At 50.3% G+C, this 27,285-nt stretch overlaps 2 protein-coding genes across 2 annotated transcripts; both read right to left on the bottom strand.

Moving 5' to 3' along the window:
* CES3 (carboxylesterase 3) lies at nucleotides 1-11,817 on the bottom strand. Its single transcript, XM_049622975.1, has 13 exons — nucleotides 11,797-11,817; nucleotides 11,404-11,702; nucleotides 11,155-11,293; nucleotides 10,856-10,989; nucleotides 10,172-10,325; nucleotides 9,965-10,069; nucleotides 9,208-9,309; nucleotides 8,699-8,836; nucleotides 4,208-4,288; nucleotides 2,967-3,114; nucleotides 1,907-2,056; nucleotides 1,679-1,757; nucleotides 1-1,573 (listed from the first exon to the last, which is right to left on the bottom strand). The coding sequence occupies exons 1-13, from the start codon at nucleotides 11,815-11,817 to the stop codon at nucleotides 1,378-1,380; spliced, it is 1,746 nt and encodes a 581-aa protein (XP_049478932.1). The 3' UTR covers nucleotides 1-1,377.
* Nucleotides 11,818-15,602: 3,785 nt separating this feature from the next.
* On the bottom strand, nucleotides 15,603-27,285 carry CES2 (carboxylesterase 2). The gene is given in 12 exon segments (XM_049622512.1): nucleotides 15,603-16,431; nucleotides 16,839-16,911; nucleotides 17,440-17,577; nucleotides 18,006-18,150; nucleotides 18,396-18,470; nucleotides 18,588-18,728; nucleotides 18,991-19,089; nucleotides 19,409-19,667; nucleotides 19,747-19,880; nucleotides 20,688-20,829; nucleotides 21,727-21,931; nucleotides 27,121-27,285. Coding segments are annotated over 12 exon segments (1,671 nt in total). The 5' UTR covers nucleotides 27,194-27,285; the 3' UTR covers nucleotides 15,603-16,244.

Below are 27,285 nucleotides of genomic sequence, written 5' to 3'. Positions count from 1 at the left end.
GGGATGAGAACAGAAGGCTTTCAATGCCATGTGAAGAACTTGGACTTGCCCTAAGGGTGACAGAGAATGACAGGGAGCTCTTGAGCAGGGGAGTGGTATGACTAAGTGTCCCTCTGGCTTTATGTGTCTCCTCCTTGCCCAAAAAGGACTTCCCTGAACAGCACTGGTCCCAATTGCAAGTGCTTTCATGTAACCCTCAGCAGCCAGGAACTGAGTCTGATGGAGGAAGGGTATATGTGGGATTAGACCTGTAGGATGAGATAGTGGGGGCAGGGAAAGAAAGTCCTTGTGGCATGTATTAAAATCCAGATGCCCCAAGGGAGTGGTGCATTGATTCTCAAAAAGAAGAAATGTTTGCCTCAAAAGCCTCTGGCTCCTCTTCACTTGTTGTGGCCTGAGTGGGTAGGCCTCTTCTTTTCTCTGTGACAATAGTCTGACTGATGCACTTGTCCAGACACCCTCCCTCAATCTCTTCTCCTGTGTCCTAGCAGGTGCTGTGGAGCTGTGCTCAGTTCCCCCAGAAGTTGGTCTCCCCAAGCTGGGAGGGCAGGGAGGAGCCTAGCAGGCCATTAAGCATTGAAGCACTAGGACTGGGAAGCTGACATCTCATAGGCTAAGAGTCAGGTCTCTGGCCCTGCTGGATTCTGCTGTGTCTTGTGCAAGGGAGCAGGGGAACAAGTCTGGGCAGCACAGAGAAAAGGATCTCCTTTAGCCTGAGTTAGAGGCCTTTGGGGGCTGAGATCCATTCTAGAGAATTCTTTGAGGTCTCAGGACTTCCTCCTACCCCAGGGCTGCCTTTGGAGTCCATTCACCCTTCTGGCCAAGGGGCACATCTGTGTAGGCCTGAGCATAGCTTTGGTGGCTGAAGAGCCTGGGTTCACATCCAGCAGCCACCATTCACACACTCTCTCAGTCTTTTACTCGCTCATCAAACATCCCTGACTCCAAGTCCTCCTGATCCTTGTGGGGAAGATGCAGAGTGGGGTCAGGTTGATTTCTACTCTCAGAGAAGGGAAAGAGACACAGATACAGACAGTGCTAGCCTGGAGTGGGCTATGCTGTAACGGACATACACTCGGGCCTAGAGAAGGCAGGGAAAGCTTCATGGAGGAGGGAGCTTAAGGAAAGAGCTGGAACTTGCTAGGAAGCAAGGGGGAAAGAAGAGGGAGGAGTTTGTACAGAGGCCCTTAAAGTAGGAAGCAAGTGACATTTCAACAGCACAATGCCAGTCATGGAGGGGCTGATTCCTTAAGGGACATGTCCATACATCAGCTTGGTTTGAGTTAAAGTTTCTTAGTAGGGGGAGAAAGAAGCTGTTTTGCTGGGACTCTGCCACCCCTAGGGTTGGCCTCCAGCCAAGAAGGCCCATGCCCTGCCTCAGAGCTCCTCCTGGGCCTTCCTGCCCTTCTGCTTCTGCTGCCACTGCCGGAAGTTGGCAGAAAGTATCTCTGCCCAGAACTGCATTTGGGCTTCTCTTAGCTTCTGGCCAACTCGTGGTGTCGGGCTGATCTCCAGGTATTGCTCCAACTGCTTGAATGCAGGCCAAGGAGGCAACCCCTCACCATTGGGGTCCCTGGGTGGGAAAAATGAATGAAGTCCAGGGCCGCCTGCTTTATCCCCTGGGGGAAGATCTGCATAGTAGAGGCCCAAAGCCAGGTGTTCCCACTTGCTCACTCACCCTGTCCGGGCAAATTGGGTCCACTGGGCCATCATGGTGAGGCTCAGCTGCTTCTCCTCCTGTGTAGCTTCTGGAAAGGCTAGGGGAGGAATAGACCTAGATCAAGGTCAGGTGGGTCTTGGAGAGAACCCAAGGGTTCCCTGTGCTGACTGGAGACCTCTGTGCCTGCAAGCCCCACCCTAGCCTGTGGAGCCTACAGCCCAGGGGTCAATGTCTATCTGTCCTCACCCAGCAGGGAGCTCTCATCCATGAGGAAAGGACCCCCGAATATGAAGGCAATCTCAGCCCCATGGTCAGCCCTCACCCAGTCTGGTTTGATCTTCGCAAAAGAACTGGGTCGATGCTGGAACTCATAGAAAAAGACGGGGGCTCCAGAATCTGTGGAGAGAGGGTGGCATCAGAGTTAGGTACCCTCAGCCTGACCAGGTCCTACCTCTAACAGGACTGGCTCATAGTAGCACCAATAACACCAACACCAGTAACAATACTGATGATGACACCATAATTATCAGCAAGCATTTACTGAGCACTTGCTGGCCATTGTGCACCATTCCATGTGCTTTATGTGCAATCATTAATTTCATCCTCACAACAACCTATGGGTTAGAGTCTATTGTTGCCATTTTGCAAATGAGGAAACTGAGGCACAGAGGGGTTAGGTATCTTGCCTAAGGTCACAAAGATAGGAACTTGGTGCTATTCTAGGGCTGTGTCAGGGACTAGCCACTAGGCTTGGAGGAAGCAAGACTTTTCTCCCAGGAGAAGCGCTGAATGTGGGAAAAACCAATGAATGCCTGAGAATTGGGGATGGGCCCTGCTGGGTGACCTTAGACAAGTCACTGCGCCTCTCTGAGAGCTTGTTTGGAGGTTCTAGCAGGAGAGCGCAGCTACTCATATTCCCTTGACTGAAGAATGAATGGTCTTCCTCTATTGGGGAAGGTCGTCCTTGACTGATAGTGCAGCTTTGGGAAGGACACAATGCAGCGATGAGGGAGGAAGGGGACACCCACCTAGCCAGCCAGATCAGCTGAATCAACCGTGGCGATCAATGAGGTGACAGATGTCACAGCCAGATCACCTTCAAATCTCTACTGCACATCTCTGAGCCTTGGTTTTCTCTCCTGCAGAGTGACCTGCCAGAGTCGCCTCTCATTACTGTTAACACTGCATCTCAGAGAGAAAGCGAGGTGTGGGGGTAGCAGCAGGGTGTGGGGCCATGATGCCTATGATAACCCAACTCCTGGGCCAAAATGGGAAGGGTAGGGCAGGTGAACAGGGATAGGCTCACCTCGGAGGTTTCTTGAGAAATTCAAGGTGGGAAAGATAACCATAAGGTCAGCCCAAAATTCCTGGACAGCATTGCGTCTGGCTTCTGCGTCGAAACTGCCGCCTAGGTATTCATCTACGATGGTGGGCATCACCTCGAGGGGTATATCCTGGGGCAGGAAGCCAGGCTTAGGCATGCTCAGGTCCCACAGCCCAGCAGACCCTCCAAAGAAGCCTCACACCCTCCAGCACAGCCTCTTCATATTCCAGGGCTCATGTGCCAGGGCCCAGCCCTTGCCTCCCTTTGGGGTTCTAGATAATGTCTAGGCAGGGTAAGGTCAGACCTGGAGTCAAATCCTAGCTCTGCGATTGCTGCTTTGCTGTGTGATCTCAGATAGGTTGCTGAGCCTCCCAGAAAGTCAGTTCCTGCCTGGCAGTGGTGTTTGGCAGCCTACGTGAAGTTCCCAGCTAAGGGTTCTGATCTTGAGCAGTTGCCTGGTTGAAGTTAACCAGGAAGTTGGTAAAAGAACAAATCATGGGGGCTCCACAGAGCTCCAGAGAATAGTGATGAGGTTGTATGAATGGAGAGGGCTCTGGGGGGTCCAAAGAAGGGAGGGAAATATGCATAGATTGAGCATCTTTCAATACCAGCTCCCTAGTAGAGTTTTCAAATACAGCATCCAGTTTCCTCATATGGGAGGTATATCCACATTTACAGGGGAGGAAATGGGCTCAAAGGGATTAGGCTCACTGAGGACAGGTAGCCAGGGCTTGGATTGGACTCCAGATCCAACTTACTCCACATCTGACAGTATGATCTTAACAGCTGAAGCTGTGGGGTCAGACAGAGCTGGCTCAAGCTCTGCCTCTGCCCTTTACTTATCATGAGACCTTGACCCATCTGTAAAATGGGGAAAATGAAAGTGTCTATTTCACAGGGATATAGTAAGAATTGAAGGAAATGAATCCCTGTCCTAGTGCTCAGCACAGCACAGCATAGTCTCTGGCACATAATATGGGCTCATTAAGGGGCATATGATGAAAATGATGAAATGATGAAAATGATGATGATGATCTTCCTTTGGGAACCATACTGACTCATGTCCAAGGGGATTTCTAGGTGGAACTAAAAGTCAGCAGCTGGACCAAGGGGTTTGGTGGTGTGTGGGTAGCTGTGGGGGTTGAACGGTAGGAGGAAGAGGGTGCCCTACTATTCTGGATAGGATACCCACTGGACTACCTCTTCCTCCCTTGTTGACTCACCAGAATGGTCAAGTTGGGTCTTAATATGGCCAGCATATCCTCCACGCTCATCTGCCCCATCTTATCCAGGAAACCCCAGCCCTGTGGGGACATCAGGGTCTTCTCAGCACAGCCTGATTACTGCCCACCCCCTACTCCCAGCTATGAGCAGGCGAGTGTTCACAGTCCTGTGAACAGAGCCAAGTGTGTTGAAGCCCACAAGTCCATAGACTCGAAAAGATAAACCTCAAATCAAGGAGGGAGGAAACAGCGCCAAATACAACAAGCACGTGGGTCATAGCAGTCCCAAAATGTATTCAACATTTTCACAGAATAAGATCAAGACCCCCGGGTGCTTAGTAAGGCCTACAGGGAAAGTTAAAATGTTGTTTTTAAAGTGAAATGTTGGCTTTATATGTTAGGTTTTTAAGGGCACAGTCTTTGGGTTCAAATCCCAACTCTGCCACTTGCTAAATCATGACCTGGGCCCATTGCTTAAACTCTTGGTGTCTCAGTTTCTTAATCCGTGAAAGAGGAATGGCAATAACCTGCCTCATAGGATTGTTATGAAGATCGGAGTAGTAACTATGAAGACCCTGACATACAGTAAGCACTGTAAAGTGTTCGCTATTAAAGTTAGTTTCATGGCTATGGGGCTCTTGGTTAATCATTGTGAAAACAGGAACAGAAAACTCATGGATGAGCAAACACAAAGAGTGCATACCCACAGGGGGATGTTAACCTGCACTAAACATTAAAGGACTAAACTAAAAAAGCTAAAGGAGCAAAGTTCTTTAAAATGATAGTTTATAAGAACAATAGACAAAAATCAGTTGTGTTTCTATACAGCGGCAATGAACAGCCTGAAGGTGATGTGAAGAAAACAATTTCATTTACAAGAGCATCGAAAAATAAAATCCTTAGGAATCAACTTCATTAACAAAGTATGAACCTTGTACATTAAAAACTAGAGAAACTAAAGAGGACCTAAGTAAATGGAAAGACATCCTATGTTCATGGGTTGGAAGACTTCATCTTGTTAAGATGGCAATACTTCCTAAACTGGTCTATAGATTCAGCCTGATCCCTACCAAAATCTCAGCCACTTTTTTTTTTTTTTGCAGAAATTGATAAGCTGATCAGAATTCATATGGAAATGTAAGGGACCTGGAATAACCAGAACAACTGTTAGGGATTGATTTGTATCTTCACAAAAAGATATGCACAGGCATAACCCCCAGTACTTCAGAATGTGACCTTATTTAAAGATGAGGCCTTTAGAGAGGTAGTCAAGTTAAGACGATTGCAAAGGTAATCATTAGGGTGGGTCCTAGTCCAATATGACTAATGTCCTTGTGAAAAGGGGCAATTCGGACACAGAGACAGATGGCACAGAGGGAAGACAATGTGAAAACAGAGGGAGAATGCCACGGAACGCCTAATGCAACCAGAAAATAGTAGAGAAGCGTGGACTCTCTCTCACAGGACTCAGAAGGAACCAAATTTCTGTTGTTTAAACCACCCAGATTGTGGTCCTTTGTCATGGCAACCCTAGCAAAGTAACACAGCAATCTTGAAGAACAAAGAAGAACAAAGGTGGAGGACTCACACTTCTCCATTTCAAAACTTAGTACAAAACTAATCAGTATGGTGTGGTACTGGCATAAGGATAGACGTATAATTAACCAAATAGAACTGAGAGTCCAGAGATAAACCCTTAAGTTTATGGCCAATGATTTTCAGGAAGCGTATCAAGACAGTTCAATAAGGAAAAAAAAAAAGTGTTTCAACAACTGATTCGGGAACAGCTGGATAACCACATACAAAAAATCCCTCAGTCACAGTTTTAACTTCAAATGAATCATAAACCTAAACATAAGAGCTAAAACTATAAAACTCTTCGAGAAAACGTAGAGGTAAATCTGACTAAGCAATCAATTCTTAGATATTACTCCCAAAGGACAAGCAACAAAAGAGAAAATAAATTGGACTTCATCAAAATGTTAAGTTTTTTGTGTTGTTAAGAACACCGTAACAAAGTGAAAAGACAACCCACGGCATGGGAAACAAGGTTTACAAATCATACATCTGACAGGGACTTGTATCTAGACTATATGAGAAACTCTTACAACTCAATGATAAAAAGATAATCCAATTTAAAAATGGGCAAAAGATTTTAATAGACATTTTTCCAAAGAAGATATAAAAATGGCCAATCATCACATAAAAAGATACTCAACATGGTAAGTCATTAGGGAAATGCAAATCAAAACCACAACGAGATACCACTTCACACCCGCTAGGATGACTATAATCAAAACGAGAGCTAGTGAGTGTTGTTGAGGATGTGGACTAACCGAAATCCTCCTACATTGCTGGGGGGGAATGTGAAATGGTACAGACACTTCGGAAAACAGGCAGTTCCTCAAACGATTAAACAGAGTTACTATGGGACCCAGCAATTCCACTTCTAGGTATATAACCAAGAGAAATTAAAACCTATAATTGCATAAAAACTTGTACATGAATGTTCATAGTAGGATTATCCATAATAGCCAAAAAGGTAGAAATGACCCAAATGCCTATCAACTGATGAATGGATAAACAAAACGTGCTGTATCCACACAAGGGTCTATTTAGTCATAAAAAAGAATGAATACTAACACGAGATACAAGATAGATGAAACTTGAAAACATCATTTTAGGTGAAAGAGGTCAGACACCAAAACAAAACAAAACAACAAAACAAAACATTGTAGGATTCTACTTATTTGAAATGTATAGAATAGGCAAGTTCACAGATTTGATAGAGAGTACATTAGTGGCTGCCAGGGCCTGGGGGAGGAGGGATGCTAAGTGACTGCAAACAGGTATGGGCTGAATTTTAGGGGGATGCAAATGTTCTGGAATAAGATAGTGGTGATGGTTGCATGACTTCGTGGATGTACTAAAACCCACTGAATTACACTTTTTTAAAGGGTAAATTTTATGGTATGTAAATTACATCTCAATAAAGTTCGTATTTAAAAAATTATCATCTGCAAAGCTGGTAAAGTTGCAATAAAACTTGGGAGACTTTAGTCACTGGCAGCAGTTTAAATTGGCGTAGTAGAGGGGCGCCTGGGTGGCTCAATGGGTTAAGCGGCCGACTTCAGCTCAGGTCATGATCTCGCAGTCTGTGGGTTCGAGCCCCGCGTCGGGCTCTGTGCTGACAGCTCAGAGCCTGGAGCCTGTTTCAGATTCTTGTGTCTCCATCTCTCTGACCCTCCCCCGTTCATGCTCTGTCTCTCTCTGTCTCAAAAATAAATAAACGTTAAAAAATAAATAAATAAAATAAAATAAAATAAATTGGCATAGTAGCAATTTCACAAAGTGCTCGGCCAGTGGCAACACATTAGAGGTGGAGAGATGTCCAGAAAATGTATGAATTGCTTTCCATGGTTAAAGCTTACACCATGGACATTTAGTAAACATCTGGTTGGCTGAAAAATCTATAGTTGGGTCCACATGGATGACAAGGGGACTGAAGAGAATTTCTGCACCAGCAAGGAGGTGAACAGCCCCCTGAGCCACCCAATTCCTGAGACACATCCTGCCTACAAAGTCCCGGGCACAGCGTTCTGCTCCAGGCAGGCTTGTCCAGGTCTTGGGAGCCAGCCTTTGGCTCTTTCTCACTCTTCCACTCATGACTCTAAGTAGACCATGTGGGGCCAAGGCTGCCTGCCAGAGTCCAGGGTACTGTTTCCTCTTAACACTCATCAGTCATTACACACACACGCACGCGCACACACGTCTGGCCTACAAGCTTTGTCCTTGAGTGTCAAGATTGCATGAGCCTGTCATCCAGCAAACACCCAAATGCCCCCCTCCTGGGGACCAATTCCAAAGGAATAAATAAAAGGACAAAAGCTGTGGACATGAAAATGTTCACCGCTCTCTTAGCTTCAGTCGTAAAACTAGAAAGTGCCCAAGTGTAGAAATTAAGGACTATTATGATTCCCTTGTGGAAGGTTTTGCAGTCATTAAAGTCAATCACTGTGAAGATGGGTAGAAGAATGATAGGGAAGATGCCCAGAAGGAAAGCATGATGTTAACGCTCTTTGTGGGGAGTCCTGTACACCTGGAAGGGACTGGAAGGCACATGGGCCATGCTGTTCCTCACTGGCTTGCTGTTGTTTGAAACCTGAAAGTCTCAGGTAATTAGTCTCTCAGACAGAGTCATACTCACCAGTCTCATAGAGCTTGATGTATAAACCGGACCCCAAGCCAAATATGCTGCAAATCAGTACTGCCCAGAAGGCCACTTTGTGCAAAAGCTTGGTCCCCGGAAGGAAACATTTGCTTTGGGAAAATTAATCTGCATAACCTGGAGCAAGTCCCTTAAACCTCTCTGAGCTTTGCTTTCTCACCTATCAAGTGGGAGTGTCACCTCACAGGCTGTGGTAATGATGGGGTAGCAGAGGATTGGCTGGGATAGGGCCTTGAAGGACACAGGAGCCAGAGGACACTCACCTTGGGGATGAGCCAGCCAAACTCGTGATTGTTGACACCCAGGAGGAAGGGCACAGAATGGAACCGCCTCTCCCTCAAGAGCTCCCTGGGGCTCTTGGGAAAGAAGGTGCCATCAATGGTGTAGGTAGCTGTAGTGTTCTGTAGGAGAAAGCAAGGCAGGGGTCTTCCCAGTCAGGCCCATGCCTTAAAAGATGGCATCCCAGGGGTCACATGGCTGCATGCCTGAGCCTTATTTAGAGGGGGTAGAAGTCACCAGGGTTAGAGGACCCAGGGGGAATAGGGAGACCTTCTAAGCAGGCCTCTTCCCTGGAAGACAGAGCCTGCCCTCGGGGCAGGGGTGCCTCTGCATTCACACCCCCCGGGCCAATTTGGGCCCTCAGCCCCTTCCCATCAGGGGTGGCTGCCCCAAGCCTCACCCCAGACTGCTGATTGCCTCTCGGCTCTCACAGAAGCTGGACAGGATCCCTCTGTGCTATTGCCTGCCACTGTCCCCCAGGAGGTAGGCATACCAACTTCATGTTAAGGATCTGCTCCTTGTCTGCCTTCTCCCGAAGGCACTGCAACATCTCAGCTGAGGAGGTAGAGCTGCAGGCCACGGAGTCCGCGAAGCTCTGGGGACAGATAAGAGTCTTGCCTCTCCCTCCCTCCTCACCCCTCACCCCTCACCCCTCACCCCTCACCCCCAGCCCTCTGCCCCCCATAGAGAAGAGGACATCTGTAGGGAAGATGGGACAGTGATGTCAGAGATGGGAACTTGGGACTGACCAGAGAACTGCCACCAAGCCACCAGCTTGGGTGGTCCCCAGGCACCTTGTGTGTCCCCCATTACATCATGCTGTCATTATTTGTGTGGGTAGCTGAGTCCTCCTTACCAATCTGAGAACAGTGTCATTAACTAGTTAACTATATTTCCAGACCCAGTGGGGTCAGGAAAGTTTTGCCAGAGTGAATATGGAAATGAGATAAGGTTCAGAGAGGAGGGATTCCAGCATGGCCAGCGTGGCAGGGAGGGGATGATAGTGGGTGCTGAGGCCTGAGCAGGGTTGGGGAGTCAGCAGGAAGTGAGGCTGGAGGTGCGGGTCCCCGAATCATTTTGTGCCCAGGTGGCACTGGTGCTTTTCTCTAGCTTCCGTAGGCAGTGTGCTTCCTTCGTCTCTGCTAACAAGGGGCTCCCTGCCAGGGGCATCCACTCTGGGACATCAGGACAAGCGCAGGGTGGGGTTGTGGTAGGTACATGTGGGGTAAAAGGATGAAAGAGAGGCAGACTTGAGCCAGGAGCCTTGGGTTCGAAGCCTGTAAGGTGGGAATGGTGATGACTCCACTCTGGGCTATGGCTCTGTGGAATAGCCCTGCAGCCAGCGGGGACAGGACCTGGAAGCAATGTGGAGGACAGATGGCTGTCAGAGGAGGGCAGGAGAGCTGGGAGGTCTGGGGCTGCAGGAGATACTGTTTTAGTCCCCTGAGGTGACTCACCAGGGCAGAGACGATGCAGGCACCGGCAGAACTGCCAAAGATGGTGACAGAGTTGGGGTCACCTCCAAAGGGGGAGATGTTCCCCTGCACCCAGTGCAGAGCAGCCACCACATCTAGGAAGCCCCAGTTGCCAGGGGCATGCTCGTCTCCAGTGCTGGGGGCGGGGCGCAGGGGGGCAGAGGTTAGCGCAGCCTGGCTCCCCTCATAGATTGTCCTCAGCCCTTGCAGGATGGCCCTGAACCAGCCACCAGGACGGAACACCCTCCCCCGTTCACCAAGTCTGGCTTAGTTATGAGGCATGCTTACTAGGCACGTGCCCAGCACGCGGTACGGGGGGACCCAGCTGGCTGGGGCTGGTTCTCAAGTGGCTGCCAGAGCTGTTGCTCCCTGCCTCCAGCCCTTGCTGGGATCCTGGCCCCAGACCAGGAGCCAACACTTTCTGTCCAAAGGACCAAGTTCTCTGTATAATTCTGGCTTTGATCGAGCCCTTCTCCAAGGTGGAGCAATGGGGAGCCTCCTTCTCTGCCCCAGATGGCATGGGGGAGGGGCCCTTGGTCTCCTGACACTCTGCTTGCCTGAGAAATCTGCATTCAAGCTCTGGACCTCCACCCTAGTTCCCCAACTCCCCTCACAAGCTCCTCTCCCCAGTGCCGGCAGTGCCCTCCACCAAGCCAGTCACCTCACCTGAGGAAGCCAAGGAGCCCCAGGCGGTACTGGACTGTGACCACTACCACATCCCCATAGGCGGCCAGGGCTGACCCGTCTTGGGAGGTGGCGGCGCCGGCCACCAGAGCGCCCCCATGGATCCATACCATGACCTGCAGAGAAGCCATGGGGCGGTGACCCCCAGCTCCCGGGACAACAGTTGCCCTGCCATCAACCCAGGGCATTCTTGAGAACCCCCCTCAGTATGGAAACAGGGCTGGAGAGAGGTTGGGCAGGGCAGAGCTGCATGGGCAAACAGGGCCCCCTGGGCTGCACACCGGCCGCCTGGCCCCCACGGTGGCCTCAGCTGGGCTGTAGATGTTGAGGATCAGACAGTCCTCTGAAATAGGGAAGTGCTGGTGCTTTCCGTTCAACACAAATCTGCTGTTGTCCATTCTCTCCAGATCCTGCAGGCACCTGTGGCGAAGGATGAACCCAGGGCCAGCAGCTCAGCCCACCGGTCCTGGCATCTAGGCCCACCCCCCCAACAGCCTGCCTGCTTGCCCACCTCCGCTGCGGCTACTCACATTGCAGGGGCAGTGCTGGCATCCCGCACACCCTCCCAGGACTGCGCTGGGCGCGGGGCTGAGAATCGGCCAGGCCCCAGAGGTGGCTTGGCAAACGGGATGCCCAGGAAGACATTCACAAGGCGGTCTATGCCCTTCACGCCCACTTGCCGGCCTCGCACACGGCCCAGGGTGGTGTCCACTTCTGGCTGAGTGACCTCAGGCCCTGAGAGTAGGACAGAGGGCCATGGAGTGAGTTTACAGCCTCCACAGGGTATGGAGTGGCAAATGGACTCACTCAACACTGGCTCTCTGAGCACCTACTCTGTGGGCCTTGTTCTGAGCTCTTTGCACACAGCGCTCTGACTACCTTCCCAGCAAGCCCGTGGGATGGACCCTATGACTACCTCCCACTTTCTCCTCCTGCCTCAGCATGGCTACCACTCTTCTCCAGACCAGACCAGTTCCCCGAGGGAGGCTCTCCCGGACTCACAGACCTGCTCTGGGGCTTTGCTTGGGCTAGCCATTCACCCTCAGATTCCTCATCTGCTCAGTTAAGTGCAATAATCACATCTGTTCATTTTCTTTATTTTGATGTTTTGACATAGGGGAGCCTTGCAGACTCTGGAGGGACTGTGGGTCTCAGGGCTAGCCAATTCTTAGAAATAGTAAACAATTCACTGAGAGGTGTGCCTTCCCGAGACAAACCAACCAATCCAGAGTCCATGCTCCCAGCCACCTCCTCTGTGGGCTTCTCAGATTCTCCCACCACTAGCTACCTGCCCTAATCACCCGAGGGCCAGGCGCCACACAACTAGAGAGCCCTATGCCCCAGAGCCCACTGAAAATCTTCAAATTAACCAATCTGAAACCTGCTTCGCCTGCCTTGCCTGTTCCTTCTCCGGGAAACAACAAAGCCTCTTGACCACGTTTTCCTCTCGTGGCCTCTCCCTCCTGACAGAGCGGACCCCATGCTTCCCTGCATGCGTCTTGTTTCTAGGAACTGTGAGTAAACCTCTTTTCATTACAGTGACTTCTGTGTCTATCTTAGTGATTACACGAATCCTGGGTGCCCTTAAAACCTAAGGGCAATCGTGTTCTCTGGCAGGGCTACTCTGGAGATCACACACACACACACACACACACACACACACACACACACAAAACCCCTGCCTGGAGAGGATGCACATCCCCCCGGCATTTCTTGGAACTGAGGGCTCCTTCTCGGAGCAGGCTGCCTAACCCTCCCCATCCCTACCTCACTCTTGCCTTCTACTCTAGTCCTCCCAACAACCCCGAAGCTCCCAGCTCTGCAGGCCCTGCTGGTGTGTCTTACCAGTGGCTGTAGCAGGGAATGCCAGGAGCAGACAGGCCACCCAGCCCAGGACCCTGGGCCCAATTCTTACCACTGTCCCCATGCTCCTCACAACTGACTATAGGCAGAAGTGGTGCAAGTTATAATAAAGCCTCCGTCCTTTGGCACAGCCAATCTCTAAAGGGCTGTATTACAAAAACCTCGGTGGACAGCCCCATCTGGCTGGTGGCCAGCCCTAACACGCAGTGCTTAGTGCATCGGCTGGGGGAGGAGGGCTCAGAGAGTGCCCTGCAGGAGTGTGGGTGATGTGACAATCCCAGAGAAGGGAAAGAGCCTGGGCCATGGAGCTCTGCAGTTCTGGGTTCAAATACCAGTTCTCCTGACTCAGTGAACCCAGTATACCCAGGGTGTATTTTGGGGGTGGCTTTTTCATGTAGGCCCACTCTCTTGAGGCTCCTCACGTGACAGGGCAGAAGCAGAGCACTGCCCTCGAGGCGCTTGGGTTCCTGGGCAGGAGGAGCTGAGGTCTGCAGGTAGAGGGAGGAATGGAGGAAGAGGAGCAGGAGAGATTCTTATTCATAACTCCTATCCTACTCCAAATCCCTGGAAGATGTGATTTCAGAGCCGGATCTCCTGCGTTCAAATCCTGGCTCTGCCAAGTGCTGGCTCTGGGTCTAGTGTCGTCATCCATAAAAGAGTGATGATAATAGGAACCACCTCGCAGGGTTGAAGTGAGGTTGCATGTGTGAAAACACAAGGCACGGAACCAGAGCCACTGGAAGCCTGCTCTTGCCTCAGGGCAGGGGTCTGTCAGGGTGTCCGTCTCTCTGGGACAGCCCCTACTGTAAGTAAGGCCAGGACTCTCCTCTGGGTCTTAGTGTCAGGAGCGTGTGGGGGTTGGGATGGTGGGGAGTGTGAGGCACTGGCAAATATTTACTAATTCAAACAGAAGTGCTGGCTCAGTGAGGAACGGGGTGAGGGACATGTCAAGAGAAGATGCCAGATTCTGTCCTGGGGTTCCAGCTAGCATTCAGAGCTGGAGAGGCCTAGGATCAAACTTCCCTCTGTGCTCCTTCCTGGATTGTCTTTGGCAACCTCCCTGGTGGGGGCCATTCCTCTCCCTGAACCTTGATCCATAGGTACATTCAGGAGAGCTAGAGCATGGAGGGGAGAGAGACAAACACAGAGACAAGGACAGAGAGACAGAGAAAGACATGAAACAGGGAACCAACCACAGTAAGATACCACTGCACACCTACTGAAATTAATCAAATGTACAAGACTGATAAGACCAAGTGTTGCCAAGGCTATGGAGCAATTAGAACTCTCACAGATGGCTGGTGGGGTACAAAAATGGTATAGTCATCTTAGAAGACAGCTTAGCATTTTCTTTAAAAATTTAAAGAAATTAAATTTAAAAAATTGAATGTCACTGAAAATGTCCACCAACTGGTGAATGGATAACACGTAGCATACCATACATGGAATACCACTTTGCAAGAAAAGGAAACTACTGGTTGCATCTCAAAAACATTATGCTAAGTGACAGAAACCTGTAACAAGTGATTCCATTTCTAGAACATTCTAGAAAATGCAAACTATGGCAATAGAAAGCAATTGGGTGGTTGTGTGGGCCAGGGTCAGGATGGGGATTGGCTGACTGCAAAGGGGCATGAAGGAACTCTTTGGAGCAATTGAAGCATTCTAAAACTTGATGTGACGGTGATTGTATGTTTCCTGAAGTGGGTGAATTTAATTGTATGTAAATTATTCCACAATAAAGCTGTTTAAAAAAAATAAGATGATTAAAAAACTAGTACTGGGAACCCACTTTTAGAAAGTGTATTGTGCATCTGCAGGGAAAAACATACAGAGGCATGCATGCTGTGGGTGCTCAATAAATGCTTTCAGAATGCAAGAGAAGCTTCATGCACCAGTCAGCAGTTCACCACAAGGAGAGCCCATTCCCTCTAAGACAGCCAGGCTTAAGGTTATCCTCGTCTGCCATCTGGTGGCCTCTCTGCATCCTTCAGGCCCCATGTCACGAGGCTCTATGGTTGGGCTTAAATGTAGTGGAGGGAAAGGAGGACTTTCTTTCCTCCTGGAAAATCTAGTGTGTGGAGAGGGCAAGTTGGTCAGAGGTGGGGGCATAGCAGGACTCCTAGGTCCATGAGAAGAGGGATAGAGCCTATTAGTGACGCAGAAAAAGTGCTTTGGTGGAACAAAGAGGCAGAGTGAACACAATTTGGTATTTTTGCACACTGAGATCAAATACCATATAAGACAGGGTTTCTTTCGGGGGGTGAGTAAGGTGAGGGAAAGAAAAGTTTAGGGAAAGCAATGGGGTAAGCAGGAAAACTGATCATGTGGATGCTCAGTGTGAGTTGGGGGATGTTCAGTGTCGGGGGGGGGGGGTTGGCAAGGAGAATTCTAAAAGGTAAGAGGAGCACCTCCTTGGATAGAGAGGCCTTTGGAAGTCTGGGTACAAGAGTCTCTTCTCCTGGGCTTTCTGGCCCCTCAATCCTACTTCCAGGAAACATCTCACAGATAAACATCTTCTTGGATGTGCTACAGTCCTGTAAAGTTTGGGTGTCACAGCACCACTGAAAATAAAGGCAAATTTCGGGAGGTGGATGGCTGAGGGACCCACCCAGTTCTCCTGGACACTGCACAGCTGGCCCAGGTTCCATGGGCCGCATGGACAAGCTCAGGCCTTCTTCTTACAAAAAATGGAGTTGGTCACCTCTGTGGGACACAGATGTGAGTGAATGCTGTGTTTAAATGTTTATTTATTTTTAAGATGGAGAGAGAGAGTGAGAGGGGAAGGGGCAGAGAGAGAGGGAGGCACAGAATCCAAAGCAGGCTCCAGACTCCGAGCTGTCAGCGTAGCACCTGACACGGGGCTCAGACCCATGAACCATGAGATCATGACTTGAGCCGAAGTCAGACGTTTAACTGACTGAGCCATCCAGGCGCCCCTTGAGTGTTGTGTTTAAATGTCAGTGATAGATGACATTTAGTTTAGGGGACAATGGGTGGGGCAGGGACTTTTACATTCACAGTAGCTGGTGGCCTCGGTGGTCAAGATCTCGGAGCTCCTGGGCTCCTGGCGTCCAGATTTTCTACTTACAGATAGGAGAGCATGTGGGGCTTGTTGAGAGCCAGGTGTGGTTAACATTTCCCAAAGCACCCTCCTTCAAAGGGAGTGGGGAGGGAGGGTGGGGATGGGGTAGAGGTGAGGAAGAGGGGGTGGGGCCCCAGGCTCAGTGGGGTGTGCACTTCCATCCGGGTTTGCCCATCCCCGGCTTCATTCACTGAGTATGTCTAACATGAGAGGATGTATGGGGGGCTTGGCAAGTAATATGCGGTAGGCCCTTAATAAATGTTTGCGGGCTGGCTGGCTGGAAGCATGCGTGAATGGCTATGTGAACGAAGGCAGAAGCGACTAGCTCCTCAGTGGGTGTGTATGGGCATATGCGGTAGACTCCCACCTGCACCCAAATGCACCCCTCCACCCTCTCACCCTAGACAGGGATGTAACAGGGAGTTACAGCTCTGTGTGATTTTCCTCCGCCTCCTTTAGCTCCTGTATCTTCTGGGGTAGGATCTTTGTCCAAAACTGGAGCCTGTGGGCCTTCAGGGCTCGGCCCACCGCAGGCTGCAAGTTCAGCTGCAAGTATTGCTCTTCCTGGTCGAACACAGGCCAGTGGGGCAGACCCTTGCCGTTGGGGTTCCTGTAGACATGCCCTCCCAGCAGGGCAGGGGACAGTCACTCTGAGCCCTGCTGAGCCCAGACCTGGCACCCCAACTGGAGTCAGGCAAGGTACCAAACAAGCTGGGTGGGCTTGGGGAATGACAGGGGGATGTTTCTAGACTTAGGAAAGAAACTACCTCCCACTAGAGCGTCAGCTCCACCTGGGCAACCTGGGCTGTTTTTTCCCTTCCTGTCAGAGGGAGGCTCCTGGAGATGGACTGAGCGCTCAGCACCCACAAGGCCCCTCCCAGGCTCCTGAAGCTAGGGAAGGAACCACCATGCAATTAAGGAAACATGTAAGCTAATAAGACACAACAGAAAAAGGGGACCTTGAATGTTTCAAGCCGCCGCAGCCCCTGGAGGTTGAGGTGGGGCGTGCCATCTCACCCGTTTCGAGCGAAGTTAGCCCAGTACTTCATCATCTTCCTGCTCAACAGCTCTTCCTCCTCAGTGACTTCAACTATAGGGAGCAAGAGGACAAGGGTCCAGGTGAGCGAGCGCCAACCCCGGCCCAGCACACGGGTCAGCCCCCACCTCACTCGCCAGCCCGTGTGCAACTTTTCCCTGGCTGCTCCCCTGCCCTCCCAGGCCTGGCTCTCTGCCCACTCTCCCCGCAGCCCTTGGGAACCAGGCCCTCTCCCCGCCCAAACTAGGCTCATCTCTGTTCTAGAAGCCTCCCTTCTTCCTTCTGACATTGCAAAATCATTTAAGAAACAAATATGCCTTTCAAACACCCTCCTCTGCACCCATGCCAGGCATCCATGGTTGAAGTGGAGAGAGGTAGAGGGAGAGAAGGCCCCAGCCTGGAGATTGTTGGACTCCCAATTCTAGCTCAGCCTTTCTAGCTGTAAGATTTGGGCTCCTGATTCTTTCCTCTCTCTCATCTCTACAGTGAGGGCTATCACCCTCACTCAGGGACCCAGCCAAGGCCCTGTCCCGCATTCTGAGAATGAGGGGTCTCTGAGGGACCCCACCCAGGAACACTTACCATAGTCTTTCCAGAAGGCAGTTCCGAAGACAAAGAACATCTCATCACCATGGTCTGCCCTCACGTGGGGTGGCTTGGTGTCCTTGAAGAAGCTGGGCCGATGCTGGAACTCATAGAAGTAGACGGGGGCATGCACACCTAGAGGGTGAGGTGGACAGGCCATGATATGGCTGTCCCTTCCCTGGGGCCGTCCTGCATTACCCATGGTGATGAGAGAGCTAGGTCCAATGCTGGTTGGAATCTGAACAATGGGCTGAGGGAGCCACTGGCTGGAGCAAGAGCAGTGGGAAGGACCTGGGTTCAAATCGTGACCTGGATTCAAATTGTGTGTGGTTTTAGGTAAGTCACTGAAGGTCACTGAACCTCAGTTTCCTCATCTGTAAAATGAGGAATGTCTCTTAGGTTAGCCATGAGGATTTACTGAAACAAGGGACATCACGTGCCTGGCACCTATGGGCCCAATAAATAGACACGAGTTGGGACCTGGACACCAATAGACCTTGCCAGGGACCTACAGCTCTGAGCTTCCCCCTTATTGATCTGGCTTTAGTTACAGATGTACTCACGTTGAAAACTGGCTACTTGGAGTGCAGGGATCACGAAGATATAGTCCCCCATCATCTCATCGAACTGGACCTGGAGGGTCTGTGGGTCCGCACTGTCCCCTAAGTACTCCTCCATCAATAGGTCAACAGACTGAGGAGGCAACACCTACCCCAGGTGGATCAGAAATAGGTTAGGTGGGCTGGTGGCAGCAGGGAGGCAGCAGGGTCCGGGCTGGGCAGATGGATCCTGGGATGGTCTCGGGAATGGAAGGAAGGGGCCTAGCTCCAGGGTGACCCAGCCTTTGCTCATGGGAGACAATGCATGGACACGATATCTTGGGGATAGGTCTTCCCTGCCTCTGGACTGGAGTAAAGGCCCTCTTCATTGGGGCAGGACCCCAGAAGCCTCACCAACATTGCCAACATATTCCGCAGAACAGCCTTCACAGTCTCTCTGTCCTTCTGAGTGTCAGAGATGTCCAAGGCCTGGGTAGTGGGGGAATCTCAAGTTGAGGGTAGGATGGGCCTAGATAGAGCTATGAAGCCCAGAGCCCTGCTCCCCAAAGGACTCCTCGCACCTGGGAGCTTGGGGCTGAGCCTTACCGAGGGGATGAGCCAACCGTACTCATCGTTGTTGACACCAATGATGCTGGGGACAGGTTGAAAGTCGGCAGAGGCCAGCAGCTCGTGGGGGTGCCTGGGCAGGAAGGTCCCATCCACCATGCCAGGGATGATCCTGAAGGGCTGAGAGGGCCCACAAAGTCAAGTCCCTTTTTCTGATGGCTTCTGGATCCCAGTCACTCCTTCCCAGCTCATCCAGGACACCCATACCCTCTCCATCAGGAGGTCCTACAGCTGGCTTAGCATGGCCTGGCCTCAACTTCCCGCTCAAGAGTGTGAGGACACCAATGTGTGGAGATGGAATAACTTGCCCAGAGAATGAAAGGGATGTGTTCCCCACACCTGTCAGTCCTTTTCCTCCATACACGCATCCACTCAGCCTGACCTTATTAATGGCCAGAATCTCCTCTTCACTCTTGCCCCTCAGGCAGTCCACCAGTGCCTCTGAGTCAATCTGGCCACAGGCAGACATGTTTGCCACCATCTGTAAAGAGACCAGGCAGGGGCTGGCTCATCCTTCCAGGCAAGGGTGAATGATTTGTCTAAGGTCCCAGCCAGGGGCAGGTGCACCACAAATCTCACAGGTACTAGGGCAGCAGTTTTGCGGGCCATAGAACATGCTCAGCCTCTGCAATGGCAGAGTTCTGTGGATTCTGATCCCTGAGCCCCTCCGCAATCCCCGGAGAGGTGGCGGTTTCCCAGGTGCTCTGATGGCAGGGTAGTCCTTGTTGTCCTCATTTAACAGAGTAATGGAGGCTGAGAGGTAAAAGATGAGGCAGCTTCCCACAGTTGGGGGTACTCACCGTGGAGACCGCATCAGATGAGCTATCAATGAGGCTGGGCAATAGAGCCACACCACTCTCCATGATGGCACCATGGAAGAGTCCTTTGGACATGGGGGACACGACATGTGAGGACACACTTGTGCCACCTGCAGACTCGCCAGAAATGGTGACACGGCCAGGGTCTCCTCCAAAATAGGCAATATTTTGCTGGACCCAGCGTAGTGCAGCCACTTGATCCAGGTAGCCCTAGTTGCCGGTTGCATGCTTGTCTCCAGTGCTGAGAGTGGCAGGGACAGGGATTATGGGGCTGTCCTGGCTTCACTAGCCGGCATTGCCCTGCCCAACCCCAGGCTCACCTGAAGAAGCCCAGTACACCCAGGCGGTACTGAATAATGACCACCACCAGGTCCTCAAAGGCCGCCAGTGCAGAGCCATCATACATGGAAGCCATGCCGACCGTAAACCCACCACCATGGATCCACACCAACACCTGGGGAAATTAAAGCACAGACACCATGTGGCTCCCATCCAGCCACTGGGGCTGCTACCTAGACTAACCACCACTTTGGCTCTGTCTGCCTAACCACATAGATAGAACGCAAGCAGGGCAGGGTGGCGTCTTCATGACCTGGGCTGAGGGTGACCCAATTTCTATCAGGAAAATTTGGCTTCTGATATTTTGGGGCCCTCTCCTCCTGGCTCCATTTCCCCCAGAACTCTCTCTGATGTGGAAAGAAAAGGGGCATCATCCCACATGCACATTAATTAAAACTTTCTCCACTCTCAGGGTTCCTGCGTGGCTCAGTCAGTTAAGTGTTGACTCTTGATTTTGGCTCAGGGCATGATCTTGCAGTTCATGGGTTCAAGCCACGCATCAGGCTCTGCAATGACAGCACAGAGTCTGCTTGGGATTTTCTCTTTCCCTCTCTCTCTGCTCCCCTCTCTCTCTCTCTTTCTCTCAAAAGTAGGTAAGTACACAAACAAAAGTTTCTCCATTCTCATAAGCCCAACAGATACAGCACCCAAGTGGGTCTCCTGGGCATGAGTTGGTTGGGTGAGCCTTGGGTCCAGTCCAGGGCCACAGCTTGTGACCTCCGGGAGTAGTCAGGGTTCTATGACCCCATGCCCAAGGGTCAGCCATTAATGCTGAGTAGGAAGCATTCCCTTGGACCCACTAGTGAGAGGCTTCTCAACAGGGTCCATGCTGCAGCAGTGCCCAGTCTGATCTTGTTCTTTCTGATCTTCTTGCAGAAGAAATGTCCTCCCATACCCCAGCCAGCTAGGGCCTGGCACTCACGGGCAGATTGGAGCCTTCCCTGGCGTGGGCCGGTGTGTAAATGCTGAGGTACAGGCAGTCTTCGGACATGGAGGTGAAAGGCAAGGTCGCATTCAGCAGTTTCAGAAACAACTCATTTGTGGTAGTGATGTTCTGCAGACACCTAGTGGGGCCATATCACGGTCAAAATGAGATCCTGGGCCCACATTTTCTCCCAGCCTCCCTCAGTCCCACCTCCCCTGAGAACTTGCTCACACATGGTCCTTCCCTAAATCCCCTCTGCACCAAGTTACAGGCCACAGGCTCGGGGGAAGCTGTGATTGAGCCCAGTTCCAGGGAGGCCTCAAGGTTGTAAGGGCCTTGGATACCAATCCTCCTGAGGCTGGGAAATCTTGACTTTCGGGGGTCTCTATGAGACCCATGGGTTGCATGTGTTGGTAGTCACCACTGTCTTCCTGTACTCAGGCCGGGAGCAGGGAAGTAGCCCCCACACATGTGCTGCCTGCATGAGTGGATATTAATTTCTCATGAGAAGAGCAGTGGGGCATCCCTCATCTCAAGTCAGACTGTCAGGGAACCTCATCACTCCAACATGGTTTCCAGTAGCAAGAACATACGCAAGCCCTTTGGCCAACGGCAGTTGGCCCTGCCACTGGCACGGTAACTGCACACAGTGGGGGTCCTCTACTCCTCAGGGATCTACAGTATCTGCTGCTGGAGTCAGGGGCTCCCATAGGGTTCATGGAGCCAACTCAACCTCTCCCAGAGACACCTTCCCTGGTGGCAGAGAACACTTGACATAACTAGAACCTAGGCACATCTGTATCTCTGCTCATCCCTTCAGCGCTTGGAGCTAATGCCCCTTAAGTGCCAAGCCCCAAGCCTGGGAAAGTTACTTTGCCCTTCCAAGCCTCTGCATGCTTGTGGAAAAAATGCATGTGAGGACCCATCAAACTCAGGTGGGAGACTGGCTGTGGAGGCTTAGATGAAATGACAACTGTAACCTGGCCCAGAGTACCCTCCACCCCAGGGACTGGAGTTCCTTGGACTCCCTGCTTACATAGCTGGGTGGGAGGTCCCGTCCTTTACACCACTCCAAGATTCAGGGGGCTCAGGGGGTGCAAATCGCAGTGGTCCTAGAGGCGGTTTAGCAAAGGGAATTCCCAGGAAGGTGTGGACCCCCACATCAGTGCCTTTCACGTGGATGAGGCTCCCCCGCACCTGCCCCGTGTGTGTGGTCCGGATTGGGCTGGCAGAGTCCTGGCCTGTGAACAGAGAAGTGGACATCAGGGTTGAGTCTACCAATTAGTTGCCCTCCCAGGCTACTAAGTTGCCCTCTCCTTCTGGTCTTCAGCTCAAGGGACTCTGACTTATAAACACTTGCTTTACAAATGTCCTGCCTTTAACCTTTGTGTGTCTACTCTCCCACCCCCCCGCCCAACCCCACCGTCCTTGCTGGGTCTGGCCCTGGCCTTTTCTACCACACTCAGTGAGGCTCCTTGGGACTTAGCACCTGGTTGACCTCCAGGAGCTTCAAACATATGGTCACATAAGCTTGAAGGGGTGAGAGTGTCCTTTCTGCTGACAGTGAGGCAGTAGAACTGTGGCAGTTGGGCACTCAAGCCTCCTGTGCTTAAGGATCTCATGCTCTAGGTGGCAAGAAATGACATAGAGAAAGCATCCTTAGAACAGGGGCACCTGGGTGGCTCTGTCGGTTAAGCGTCCAACTTCAGCTTAGGTCATGATCTCTCGGTTTGTTAGATCAAGCCCCAGATCGGGCTCTCTGCTGTCAGCACAGAGCACGCTTCAGATCCTCTGTCCCCCTCTCTCTCTGTCCTTCCCCTGCTCGTTCTCTCTCTCTCTCTCTAAAATAAATAAATAAAAAGTTAAAAAAAAAAAAAAGAAAGCATCCTTCAAACAAAGTGATGATGTTATGAGGAGAGCACAACCTCTCCTACTGTGGGGATCAGGGACTGGAGGAAGAGACTGAAAGTCACCTAACACAAGGGGCCAAGCTGATATTCTTTTTTTTTTTTTTTTTTTTAATAAATGTTTATTCATTTTTCAGAGAGAACGTGTGAGCGAGGAAGGGGGGGGGGGTGGTGGTGGTGGTGGGTGGGACATAGGATCCAAAGCAGGCTCCACGCTGACAGCAGAGAGCCCGGTGTGGGGCTTGAACTCACGAACTGTCAGATCATGATTTGAGCCGCAGTCGGACATTCAGCTGACTGAGCCACCCAGGTGTCCCCAAGCTGATATTCTTAACAAAGAATTTCTACAAATGAGTAAGAAATATGCCAGCTGCATGTACTTGGTGAAAGAATAGGAAATGATGAGACAATATGTTCAGACAGAGTAAGGAATACAAATAAATGGCTCATACACACACGAAGAAGTGTTCACCACACTCGTGCTAAGAGAAACGCTCATTGAAATCTCACTGTGACGTCAACAACTTACTTTGTCACAAAAAGCAAGACAATCAGACAATGTGTGTTTTCTATTGGAAGAGTCCATAGCACTATGTGAAGTAGTCTCGCCCCAAAACGTGACAAAGCAGAACGTAAAATTGAAATCTGGTCAAGCCTTGAGAACATAAATGCATGAATACAAGTTGACAAGCATACTAGGGACAGAGAAATAGTTAAAAGAGAGCATATGGATATAATCAACGAAGGCCAAACTCTGGGATCCTCTCCAGAACAACTAAATTGGTTTCTTCAATGTAACAACGAAATTATAAAGAAAATAAAAGAGAAGCAGAGGAAGATGCTGAAGATTAAAAGAGATTCACATAAAAAAAGGCGGATAATGGGGCTCCTGGCTGTCTCAGTCAGAGGAGCATATGACGCTTTATCTTGGGGTCATGAGTTCAAGCCCCACGTGGGGTGTAGAGATTACTTAAAGAAATAAAACATTTTTTTTTAAAGACCAATAATAACAAATGTTAGTAAGGATGTAGAAAAACTGGAACCTTTACATATTGCTGGTGAGGAGGTAAAGTGGTGTATATGCTTTGGAAAAATATCTGGCAGTACTTGAAAGAGTGAAACTTGGAGTTACCATATGACCCAGAAATTCTACTCCTAGGTATAAACCCAAGAGAACTGAAGACATATGTCCACACAAAAACTTGCATATGAATGCTCATAGCAGGATTACTTATAATAGCCAAAAAGTGGAAACAGTCTAAATGTCCATCAACTGTTAAATGGATCAATAAAATGTATCATATCTACATGTTGGAATATCATTCAGCACTACAAAGAAAAAAGTACTGAGCATGCTACAGCATAGATGAACCTTGAAAACCTCATGCTCGGTGAAAAAAGTCAATCACAAAGGATCACATATTGGATGCTTTCAGTTATACAAAATGCCAAGAATTGGCATATCCATAGAAACATAAAGCAGACTGATGGTTGCCTAGGGCTCAAGTTGGAGGAAAGGAGGAATTGATGTGGTGAACTCTGGGAATATACTAAAAACCATTGAATTGTACACTTAAATGGGTGAATGGTATGCTATGTGAATCATGTCTCAACACTGTTATAAGAAACACGTCTACCAATTTCCAAAGTATGGGCCTTATTTGAATCCTGATTTTTTTTTAAAAAATATGTAAATACCATTTATGAGATAATACAAAATAAGAACATTTGGCTAGATGCTTGATTGCATTAAGAAATCATGATATTGGGGGCTCCTGGCTGGCTCAGTCGTTAAAACATGTAACTCTTGACCTCAGAGTTGTAAGTCTGAGCCCCATGTTGAGTATAGAGATTACTTAAAAATAAAATCTTGGGTAACCTGGATGTCTCAATCAGTTAAGCATTCGACTTCAGCTCAGGTCATGATCTCGCAGGTTGTGAGTTTGGGCTCTGTGTCGGGCTCTGTGCTGACAGCTCAGAGCTTGGAGCCTGCTTCAGATTCTGTGTCTCCCTCTCTCTCTGCCCCTCCCCTGCTCACACTCTGTCTCTCTCTCAAAAATAAACATTGAAAAAAATTTAAAAAATTAAAAAATCTTTAAAAAAAGAAATCACGATATTGTTTTATGTCTATATATTCCTTTTCTTTTAATAGGAGATAAAAAATCTACACGTGATGTAATATCTGGGATTTGCTTCAAATAATGGTGCGAGGGAGAGGTGGTAGTCTAGACAAAACCAGGTTGCTCAGGTCGTAATTACTGAAGGTAGATTATGGATACAGCAGATTTGTTATATTATTCTACCAGAGACTGGAAGCCCTTTGATGCTGTGTGGCTGCAGGCAGCCCTGACTTTGTACCTTGGGGTACAGGGAGTTATCCAGTCAGGCTCCCCATACTCCTGGTGTTAACTTCACTGGCTCCTGACTCCCTGGAGCTTTCCCTACGGCAGGTTCAGGTTCTGCTTCTGCAGAATTTGGCCAATCTGAACCTGGTTCCATAATAAAAGGGGAAAAAACAAACCCAAAAAACAACTCTGGGGATTTATATCACCTACAGATCAGAGACAACAGGGGATGAGGGACCTTGAAGGTGGACCCAGAAACAGTCCTGAAAGCAAGGAGGAGATTCAGGATGGGCAGTCACACCTCCCTGTCTTTTCTCATGCACTTCCCTTTACCCTGAACAAAGGTCGTTCCCATTTCTCCATCTGTGGGAATCCTGACCGTGCACCTCCACAAGGAAGCTCTCCTGGGTTTCCCAATCACAGTTTATTGCTTCCACTCTTGAGCCCCCAACACCCTTATCAAAGACTGAAAGGAGTGTCCTTTCACTCTTCTTTCAGAAGGACATTGAATGCAGTGACTCCAGGTTTGAAGAGAGGGTTGTTGGTATTGTGGAGGATGCCCAAGGGGGCCTGGGCCGAGGGGAAGTGGCCATGCGAGTGCCTGCCTGTCACTGGTTTTTGCATGTTCAGTCAGGCTCTCCTGCCAGACCCACCTTTCCCTTCCCAGCTTGCCTGCCTACCTCTACCCAGATCACTTATCAGATCAGCATGGATCAATATGCTTGATGCCATATCATGTGGATAAGATCAGAGTCAGCACTCACAGGTTCCACAGAGGGCAACTGAGCAATGTTTTTCCAAGTCAAAGGCCCACCCCTCTCCCCAGTAACATGCTGCCTACACACACACAGTTCCTTGCCAGGTGCGATATATCTGTCCATGTAATTCACTGAGGCCACTGGCCTCCAATGCCTGAATGTTGTCATAGCAAAGGACACAATGTTGAAATGTCCTTGATCAGAGGCCAGTTACATCAAGGATCCTTGAAGAGAAACCGTTGTATTGCAACAGTATGAGGAAGCTCTACCATGTACAGGTATAGGGAAGTCATCCCCTGTGTCAGGAAGTAGAAAAGCTGGGTGCCAGAAAGGGAGGGAATTTGTGACCATTTAGGTGAAAACCAAGGATGTGTGCACAAATCCATTCTTCGGTAAACTGAGCAGTGTGTAAAAAGCCCTGGGGACCTTGAAGGAGCCAGGGCCAGATGGGACTGGAGAGGGTCAGACATATCACCTATGCCCTCTTCTGGCTTGTCTATTATTTCTTTTTGAAAGTGGGTCCTATCCAAAATATTAACATTTTTAATCGTCCTGCTGGAAGGTCTTGGTGACCGCTGAGAGCCTGGTGAGCAGCTAGTAAGGGTGGAAGTAGGGTGGGCCTCGGGGAAGGGATTAATGTGGATGTCTCCAGGGCAGATTCAACTGGGAAGAGGGAGGACAGTCAGGGCTCACAGGTGGGGCCGTTTTGGGTGAGAGGATCACGCTGGCCAGAGGGGGCACAGGAGCTGCAGACACCGAGGCATGGTGCCAGAATAGCCTAAAGTACTGGTAACCTGAAGCTGACACAAAGTGCTCTGTGACACCTTTGCTCTGAGGCCAAGAGGTGCCCTCACTCCAGGTGGGTGCATGGGGTGAAGAGGAAACAGACAGCCTCTTTAGGATGCAGAGGCAGGGGGCTTGGGCTTGTATAGCCAGATTCCCCAAGGACCAGTAACCTTGCCTGGGGCCCCTTTAGAGGGGTCTTCAGTGGGTGCCAGGACGCTCTTCTGGCCAAGGGCACAACACTCAAAGCCAAACCGCATCAGGAATATTATTACTGGTATTTTTCTTCGGGGGCAGCGCCGGCTCCACCACAAACACTAAGAAGGAAACATCCCAAATTATGCCCCCACCCTCAGCCCCGCCTGCGTCACCAGGCGCTGCTCAGAGCTCCAGGCCCTATTTGCATCACTGGTGTCGTATCCTCAGACAGCTCCGACTCTCTCTGTGCCTGTGAGGGCCCACCCCGGGGTTTCCAGACAATCGTTCCAGCGTTCAGTCTGGTGCAAGTTTCCTTCACTGTGGTTCTCCACCCGTTCCCACCTCTCTGGGACCTTCCCTCCTGCAGCCTCAGGTCCTGACTCTGCAGAATCTGGCAAGTGCGACCCCCGTCCCTTGCCACCCCTCAAGGGAGCCTCACCCTGGCCCAGGACGAGAAGCAGGAGCCCACAGACCACGGCGCTCAGACACCCGCGAAGTAGGTCCAGTCGCATGGTCTACCCAGTGCACAACTGCTGTTTTCACCCAAAGACAGCCCAGAGGCTGCAGTTCTGTGAGTGCCTCCGGCAGGGCACGGAGTTTGACC

Source organism: Panthera uncia (assembly GCF_023721935.1).
Source record: "Panthera uncia isolate 11264 chromosome E2 unlocalized genomic scaffold, Puncia_PCG_1.0 HiC_scaffold_20, whole genome shotgun sequence".
Taxonomy (NCBI): domain Eukaryota; kingdom Metazoa; phylum Chordata; class Mammalia; order Carnivora; family Felidae; genus Panthera; species Panthera uncia.
The sequence above is the reverse complement of the archived record's forward strand: the minus strand, read 5'-3'. Positions and strand labels throughout refer to the sequence as shown.

Excerpts from the sequence above, each read along its gene's own strand:
- CES3 (XM_049622975.1), bottom strand. The coding sequence starts at position 11,817 with ATGCTGAGGCAGGAGGAGAAA. Across the intron at positions 10,326-10,855 it reads GGGCTCCTTGGCTTCCTCAG|CACTGGAGACGAGCATGCCC; the intron begins GTGAGGTGACTG and ends CCCCGCCCCCAG. Across the intron at positions 1,574-1,678 it reads ACCCAATTTGCCCGGACAGG|GGACCCCAATGGTGAGGGGT; the intron begins GTGAGTGAGCAA and ends TTTCCCACCCAG.